The sequence below is a fragment of the Zonotrichia albicollis genome, chromosome 5 (assembly GCF_047830755.1).
Source record: "Zonotrichia albicollis isolate bZonAlb1 chromosome 5, bZonAlb1.hap1, whole genome shotgun sequence".
Taxonomy (NCBI): domain Eukaryota; kingdom Metazoa; phylum Chordata; class Aves; order Passeriformes; family Passerellidae; genus Zonotrichia; species Zonotrichia albicollis.
Genome location: NC_133823.1, coordinates 64846980 through 64855291, shown reverse-complemented (window position 1 = coordinate 64855291; position 8312 = coordinate 64846980). Strand labels below are relative to the sequence as shown.

Here is an 8312-nt window from a genome sequence, read left to right as displayed (position 1 = left end):
TCCTAGCAAGGTAGGCCAGCCCAGGCCCTGCAGTGATCGTGTTTAGCAGCAGCATAAGGAGAAGTGACAGCCACCGTTCCCTCCCACGTTATTCAGTGCAGCAACACACCCAAACTGAGCTGGAATACATACACACATTCACTGGATGATGTCTGTATCGCATTAACAAGCTTTGACACTAATGCTAATGCTTCACTAGAAGAAACATGACAAGTGGGCTGGTTCGGTGTGCATTCAGCACTGAAAGATTTCTAGCACACACAGTGAGACTCCTGTTGCTGCCTGTCAGCTTTGGCTGTCTCAAATCTCTGCTCAGTCATAGGGGAGGTGCAGTCAGCAGTGCTGCCTTCCCTCCCTTGGCTGCACGGGGGTCCTGGTGCAGAGACCGATGATTTGTGTACAGGCACGGACATTTAATCCTCAGGACTGTTTCCTTCGGGATCTCCCTCGGCAGACGCTGCAGAGGAGAGCAGAAACGGGGGCTGTGGCTTTGCCGAGCGGTCGAACGGGGCAACAAAGCCAACACTCCTGACGCTGCAGAGCTTGCAGAGAGTTTGGAGCGAGGGAAGTCGTTGCCGTCTCGTACATGGCAACCCGACCTAATCGCCGCAGCACAGCATCACCGAGATGAAGCGGCGAGAGCATCGGTTTTAACAGCACTAAAGCCGCCCGAGCCGGGGTGTCTCGGAGCGGCGGCACCGCGGGCGGGAGGGCGCGCCCAAGGCGGACGGGCCCCTCCCACCGGGAGCAGGTGCTCGGCAGCGAGCCGGCAGGGATGGACGGGAGCCGGGAGCGAAGGAAGGGAGGCGGCAGCGAAGGAAAGGAGCCTGGAGCGAAGGAAGGAAGGGAGAGAGCCGACAGCGGACACGCGTCCTTGGGCGGCGAAGCGGGGCTCCGCGGGACAGGGCCCGCTCGGGTCAGACAGCGGCTCCCCGGGCGCGGCGTGGCCAGAGGGACGGTCCTGCCGCGCTTCGGGGAATGAAATAAAGCTCAGGCTCGTGTCAGCCAGGGAGCCCTCGGTCACAGGCACCTTTGCGTTTGCAGAGCTTGGGGGAGCTGATGCAGACCTGGCTGACAGCTGACGGCACGCCCGGCTAGAAGATGCTTCTCAGCTCTCGGACAGGCTGGGAGAGGGGGAAACAGACACCGCACACGGCCACTGGGCCCTGGCAGCTCCTTCCCAGCCTGCGCTTTCTGACTGCCAGAGATTTTAGGGACTGCCTGTCTCAGAGAATGGTCAGAGAAACAGAGGTTTCCTGTGACTGGGTGCAACACACCACCTCGGCAAGATGGTAAAATCACCCCGGTTTCAGGTAACCATGTCCATATTGAGGTTTTTTTAACGCCAACGGCGCTTCTTGCCAACAAGTTCTTAATATCTCCCAGCACCATATCCATCAGCCCAAACTGGTCCACAGCTACAGCCGTCATTAGAGAGGTGAATTTCTGCTTTGTAGTGCCCTGCAATGAGCGCTGCAGTGAGGAGGGTGATGCTCCAGCTGATGCTCAGGCATAGGCCTCCTTACCCGTGGCAGGGATGTGGCCCCGCTTCCAGCTGGACTTTGGGGCTGAGCCAGAGAGAACCACCCAGGTCTCAGCTACACGGAATACTAAATGTGCACAGGTGGAATTAAAGCACTTGCACCCTCCAGGACTAAGTGGCTGTCCCTCAATCACATGACTGAGGGCCAGAATTGTGATATGTTCTTGTCCAGGGCTGGAATTGTGATATGTTCTCTCCTGTTTCTGATTTCTTTGCAGGCTGTGGAGATGCACATACAGCCCTGGCACAGCCACGCCGAGTTCCTTTCTGCTGTGCCGGCTGGAAAGCTGTCCGACAGAGCCACGGGTGCTCCGGCAGCTGGTGAGTGGCTTCCTGGAGATGTGCAGGGCACACAGTCCTTCACACAGGACTTTTTCCCTTGGGCTCTGAGCTTCCACTCTCAGTTGTTGCAGTGAGCCGTAGGCAGCTGCTGTGGACAGCAGGGCTTTGTCAGCCACATTTCTTCCTCTGTCTGTGACACTGCCACTGCCAGGACAAACCCATGACCGAGGCAGGAGCTGACCCACACAGACTTCCCACTTGCTCCCCATTTCCTGGGTGGGCGCCCACTCCTCCATATCTCCTGGAGGAACAGATTGCGATGGATTAGCTCCATTTTTTCCAGAGAACCTTTGATCCTCCAGGAGGAAAGTTTTGCCCAGCTCATAATTGTGGCCTGGTGGGGCCGGGCTTCCCACGTCTCCGCAATGCCAGGTGCTGTCCTGGTGCCCGCCGCAGAAGGCTCCTTGCAGGCAGCCCTGGCACACTGCCCTCCCTGTGAAGCTGGCACAGCCCAGGGCACTGTGATGAGGGAAACTCAGACCTGCCAGTCTGGTCTGTGCCTGCCGGGACATTTGGGTTTTCCTCCAGCCTTTTTTTATTTTGGTTTGGGTTTGTCTGTTTGCTTGTATTTCTAGGTTTGTTAGTGTTAGCTTGGTGATTGCTTTAGCTCCTGTTGCAGTTTCTGCAGTGCAGGTCCCTAGGGGATCCCCACTCTGGGAGTTTAAGGGATGAGGTCCATCCCTGTGTCCCCAGATGTGCTGTGATCAAGCTCCCTCACCCCTGGGGCATGACGGTGAGGCTTTACCTGGGGTAACTCTTGTCCCCACAAGATGTAACCACCCCGCTGTGACGGTTCTTGCTCCCAGCACCCGATGACCGTCTCATAGGGAGACTTGCTCCCGAGGCTTTTTCCAAGGCTTGTGCCCGGCTGATGCTCCATTCCCGGAGCAGCAGGGAAGAGCAGTGATGCCTCTCATAAGGAATCGTGAGTGAACCGAGCACAGCAGAGCCGAACCGAGCTTGGCCGAACCGAGCTTGGCCGAACCCGGCAAGTGGCACTGAGTTCGGCCGAACCCGGCCTGCTGCTCTCGTGCCCATTAATTAGCGCGAGTGCGGTCACAGCCTAATGAGCTCCTGCCCAACCCCGCTCTGCCGTCCGTGTCTGTGCCACGGCCGGGCCGCCCGCGGGACGCGGCATCAGGAGAGCCCCGAGCTGGGCGAGTTTAACGTGAGGCGGCGCCGCTTTCCCGCCCTCAGGGAGCCGAGCCGAACGGAGCCGAACGGAGCGAGCGACTCCGAATTCGGCCGAACCGAGCCGAGTTCAGCCGAAGGCACGAGCAGCTCCGAATTGGGCCGAACCGAACGGAGTTGGGCCGAACCAAAACAAGCTCAGCCGAAGGCAGCGAGTGGCTTCGACTTCAGCCGAACCGAGCCGAATCTAACCGAAAACAAAGCTTAGGGGTCAGGGATGGTTTGTTAAGGAATGCAGTAAAGAAAGGGACGTGAGAGAAGTAGGGAAGATGGGATTTACTGGAGGGTAAAGGGGAGCCAAGGCAGTTTTGGGGTAAGAAGTTCAGCAGGCTGAGACAGCACAGGGAGGGCAAGAGGGAAGCAGAAGCAGGGAAATCAACAGGGAAAATGCCTTGATCCAAAAGTCCATCACAGGCGCTCATTAACGGGCACGAGAGCAGGAGGCTGGGTTCCGCCGAGCTCGATTCGATTCGGCTCAGTTCAGCTGAGTTCGAACCACGAACTGGTCTGGTGTGAAATGCGACCCGGCTGCCCTCTCTCCACGCCGGGCCTCTGACAGCAGCGGCCGTTCGGGAACGGGGAAGAGCTGGGATCGCTTCTCGCCGGGAATGATCAGGGACCAAACCTGGCTGCCGTATGGGTGACACGGGTCCCGTTCCGGGAGTGGGCAGGGCCCTACAGGGACACAGGGAGCCGTAGCTCGGGAAGCGCCGCCGTGGGGCCGCAGCGCCAGCTCGGCTGCGTTGGGATGCGCTCGGGGGCGCTGCCTGCAGTACCGGGGCGCGTCCCGCAGGGGGCGCCTCGGCGGGGGCTGCGCCGCGGGGCGAGGCCGGGGCGGAGCGCTGGGGGCGAGCCCCGCCCGGGGCCGGAGCCGTGCGCGCCCCGCGGCCTTTTCTGGGAGGGCGGTGGGGCCCTGACGGGACTGTGGTTTGGCAGCGCCTCGGGGAGAAGGGCACGGTCCCCGCGGCCGTGACTGGGCTGTAACGGGGAGCCGGACGCTGCCCGGCCGTGTGGTCGGGGCTGGCCGCTGGCAGAGGGGCCGGGGTCCCCGCCCTTTCCGGGCTGCGCTGAGCGCTTGGGGAGACCTGTGGGTGTCTGCGGGCATGGACGAGGCGTTCCGGAGCTCGGGCCCAGGGTGAGTACGTGCTCTCCCACCTCGGGGCTGTCCCGAACTGCGGTTCCCAGCCGGGGACAGGAGCAGCCGTGCCGGGGCTGTGCCGGCAGCTCAGGGCTGCCCCGCCCTGGGGCCTATCCCGCGGCAAAGTGTGACATGGCAGAGAAGGGAGTCGAGGGTGCTCTGGAACTTGGAGCCTACACCAGTGTTTTCCAAACATACTCGCAGGGATTCAGCTGCGGGGAGGCTGCAGAGAAGGCTGCCCGGCACTGCTCCCCAAAATGGACCCTCCCCGAATGGGGTCTCGCAGAGGATGGAGCAATTGCAGCCACCGGGTCATTGCTGTGAAATTCGGTCAGTCTGGGGAAGGCTTTCCTGACTGTCCCTGTCTCCGAGCCAGCTGTGCCTTGTCCAGCGGCCCTGCCTGGACAGCCCGGCTCGGCACAGCTGGGTCCCTGCTCCCAGGCTCACGGGAAGGAGGCAGAGACATCAAAGGAAGGGGCAGGTGGGGCCTGCAGCCACGGCAGGGGGAGGAAGAGGAGGCAAAGCCTCTACACCCGCCCTGGGCCCAGGAGAAGCTTCTGAGAGGCACCGGGGGCTCGTGTTTGTCCAGAAAGCTCAGGAGCTCCAGGGAGACTCAAGGGGGTGCCCCGGCCCCTGCAGCACTGCGAGAAAAGGGGCAGGTGAGGGTGCACAGGGGTCGGCTGCAGTCCTTAGAAGCACGGTCAGCTTTCAGCACTGCGTTGTGCTGCCTGCAGGGACCTGTGGTGTGCATTGGGAGCTCCTGCTGGGGCAAAAGCTTTGTCTTCCAAGGGGCAAAGCTGCAGTCTCTTCCTCACCAGGGACTGCCTCCATACAGGAAGCAGCACAGGGGACTGGCCGAGGGGCTCAGCCTGAGCACGGCCCCAGCAGGAGCAGCCCTGGGCACACTGGCACAGGAGGATGAGTCCAGGTGAGGAGCACGGCCCCAGCGTGGCACCAAGAGAGGCTGGCACAGGAGGATGAGCCCAGGTGAGTGCTCTGACCTGGGCAGCTTTGGGGAAGGTTGCGGGATCAGGCAGGAAGGAAGGAATGCCCCGATGCACATGACCTGAGGAAGCTGTGCCGGGCTATGGCTGAGGGGAACGCGCTGTGCTGGTTCCGGTGCTGGCCCTGCTGTGGGCCCCTTTGGGGCTGGCAGCAGGCTGCAGCAGGGCCAGGGTCACGGCTGTGCCTCTGCACTGTGCTTGGCTGTTCCTTGGGAAGAACATGGTTGTGCTGTGGTTTCTGGTTGTGTGGCCTGTCTTGTCCTGGCGTGGTTTGGGGCTGCACTGGCAGTGCTCCTGGACAGGGCCCTGGCTGCAGGGGGGCTGGGACAGGAACTGGGGCTGGGATTCAGCTGTGCCTGACAATGGTGGGAGCCGTCACTGCGAAGGGAGCAGGGAGAAGGGGCTGCACCAGAGCTGCCCGGGGGGTGGCTTCTCCTCACACCATCAGCAGCCACCCAGGGCTGCTGCTGCTTTGGCTTCTGGTCCCAGACGGGCTGGGGACGATCCTGCCCCGCTCCCCCTCCCGGGGGACTTCTGGTTGTTCCGGGCCCTTCGTGTCCGGTGTCATTTGCTCCTTAGTGCTGGCCTTGGCTCGACGTGCCCTGAGGCGTGTTCAGGCTGGGATCGGGGTCGTGCTGTGCCTGGCCCAGTGGTGTTTGTCAGGATGGGCAGCACAGTCTGTGGCTCCCCAGTCCTGCTCTGGGGCAGGGTGAGGGTGGCTGGGGGAAGGTGCTGGGCCAGGCCAGGCTCAGCCCCAGGCTCTGTTCTCACAGTGCCCCTCACTGAGCAGGGGGCTTGCAGCAATCTCTGCCTCCTCCTCTGCTCTTCTGGGCAGAAACGTGCTCTTCTGGGGCTGAGCCCTGAGCTCTCCCGTTGAGATTTCTGCCTCCCTGTCCTCGGTGCACGGTCTGTGCCCAAAGCAGGGGCAGCAGGGAGGGAAGGGCTGCCCCTGCCTGGGAGGGGGGACGGGCATCTCGTGTGGGGCTGTGCTGCGCACCCCGGGCATTCTGATTGACCCCCTTTGTGCAGAGACAGAGGAGACGCTGCTGCACCACGTCCCTGCAGAGCCCCCGCCTCCCTTCTGCTCTCAGGGCTGGGACTGGGAGCCGCCTCCGTGCAGACAGAGAGCGGCCCCTGGTCTGGCTTCGCTCCCCGAGGGAAGAGGCTGCTCAGAGCTCCTGATGAGGGACATGCACGCCTGCGCCTGGCTGGGAATCCGGGGTGCACCAGTTCCAGATCCAGCCACGAGAGGTTCCTGCTGCAGCTGCAGGTGAGCTCAGCTCTCGCTCAGGGACGCCTGTGCCTGTGACAGCTCCAGCTGATGGACACCGGACAAGAGCTGTTCCTGGTGCTCGCAGCTCCTGCTGATGGACCCCTGCTGACTTATTGCTCAGGAAATCTGAGGGCCCAGGTGATGTCTGCTCCTTCTGCTTGTTTCACTTGCAGGTGTTACCCAGTCCAGCTTGCTGAACCTCCAGCTCTGGCTGTGGCGTGTTCTTCATTCCAGCTCTGGAACTGAGATGCTGCAGTTGGTGGCTGCTCCAGTTCCTTCCAGCTCTGCCTTAACTCCTGCTTTTTGTTACAAGCCACTTTAAAGCTCCAGCTAATTGCAGTTATCTGGGCTTTTGGCCAAGTTGTCCATGACTCACTGTCATCAATTACATATAACTATTAATTTTGTTATACTATTAATTGTCATAAAGTTATTGTTTAAATAAAAGTCATAACTGTTGTAGTGGTTGTGCACCATAAACAGTTGGATGTGGAAAAGGGGCTGAAAAGTGCTTTTCTTTCCTGAGACTGTCTCAGACCCCTAAAACAGCCTGGGGCGTGCTGGTGTCCCTACGTTTGGGAACCAAGGCAACCGGACCCCTCCTCCAGAGAAGGGTCCTCATCCCCAGCCCTCCGTCCTCATCCCCAGCCCTCCCCCCCAAAAGCCCTCCCCAGCCTCTGCTCTGGGGGCTGAAAGCAGCCAGCTGAGCTGCTGTTTCCATGTTTCTGGGAAGTGCCCCTTGGTCATTTTTCTGAGTCCCAGAAACACTGGACTAGACCTGCATTTTCAAGAAAAGAAAATGCAAGACTTACTTTACTTTTTCTGAGCTTCACAAACATTGGGCTGTGCTTCTGGGACCCAAAATCATCCCCCAGAGCTTGGTTTCAAGGCCCAAAAAATGCAATATTTAGTGTCTGTTCTCAAAAGGTGAAAACAAGACTAAATTTTTGCCTGTAGACCCAAACCCACTGGATTTGGTCTCTGTTTTCCACTGTGAAAAATGCAGGACTTTGTCCCTTTCTGAGCTCCACACCTGATCCCCTCAGCGTGTTCCAAGCACCCAAAACACGGCACGGGGCAGGCAAGAGCCAGCACCGCAGCTCTGTTTGTGACCCCGTGTGTGATGTAGCAGCAGGCAGCTGGACGGGTATTGCCCACCCCTACCCCATATCCAGTTTATGGGAAGTGCTTGGGACCTGGGATGGAGGCACCCTCCGTGCCCGGTCCTGTGTCTCTGCAGGGCAGCGCTGGCAGATGTGGGGAATCGCTGTATTCAGGCTCATTTCAGCTGCAACACCTCCCACCCCGGCCGGGTACACCCGCTCCCAGGGGAACATCCCTCCTTCACAGCCCGCACTGCTCCAGGCCCACCATGGCCCCGACACCCCAAAAACTCCTCCACGAGGAGCCTCCCGCCTGTCCCCCACCCTCCGCCAGAGGAAACCGCCGGGAGCGCCGGGCCCCGCCGGCCCGAGCACCGGGGTGGGACTGTCCCCGCTGCCCCTCGGCCCCAGAACTCCCTGCCCGACCCGTGGCAGGGCAGCTTCTGTCCCCACCGGCCCGGGGAGGCTCGGGCGCGGAGTGCCCCGGCCCCGGCTCTCAGTCAGGACCCCCGGCCGATACCGACAGGAGCTGAACCAGAACTGCCAGTCCCGTTCCCGGCCCCGCCTCGGAGCCCCGGGCTCCGCGCCCGGAGCGGCCCCGGTTCGGCCTAGCTGCGAGGGGCGGGGCCGCGAGAGAACCTGCAAAGGGGGGGCGGGCTCGGGACGGGGCCAGAAGGCATAAAAGGCGGGGCCAGGGGCGGGGGCTGACAACATGGGG

At 61.2% G+C, this 8312-nt stretch overlaps 1 protein-coding gene across 13 annotated transcripts; it reads left to right on the top strand.

Moving 5' to 3' along the window:
• Positions 1 to 348: 348 nt before the first annotated feature.
• Positions 349 to 6953, top strand: LOC106629329 (uncharacterized). Of its 13 annotated transcripts, none has more exons than XR_012580547.1 (6): positions 2290 to 4211; positions 4419 to 4544; positions 4656 to 4873; positions 5050 to 5201; positions 6248 to 6488; positions 6665 to 6953. XR_012580547.1 is itself a non-coding variant. In XM_074541957.1 (4 exons), exons 1-4 carry the CDS (start codon positions 1290 to 1292, stop codon positions 6686 to 6688), a joined length of 330 nt encoding a protein of 109 aa, XP_074398058.1. In that variant the 5' UTR covers positions 349 to 1289; the 3' UTR covers positions 6689 to 6953. The 13 variants fall into 13 exon arrangements, 5 of the variants coding, with proteins under 5 accessions (XP_074398058.1, XP_074398055.1, XP_074398057.1 ...); XR_012580546.1 differs by having other exon boundaries at positions 2291 to 4211; positions 5033 to 5201; XR_012580548.1 differs by lacking the exon at positions 4656 to 4873 and having other exon boundaries at positions 2908 to 4211.
• The last annotated feature ends 1359 nt before the right edge of the window (positions 6954 to 8312 follow it).

Excerpts from the sequence above, each read along its gene's own strand:
- LOC106629329 (XM_074541954.1), top strand. The coding sequence starts at position 1,290 with ATGGTAAAATCACCCCGGTTTCAG. Across the intron at positions 1,314-1,761 it reads TAAAATCACCCCGGTTTCAG|GCTGTGGAGATGCACATACA; the intron begins GTAACCATGTCC and ends ATTTCTTTGCAG. Across the intron at positions 1,865-6,247 it reads CACGGGTGCTCCGGCAGCTG|AGACAGAGGAGACGCTGCTG; the intron begins GTGAGTGGCTTC and ends CCCTTTGTGCAG.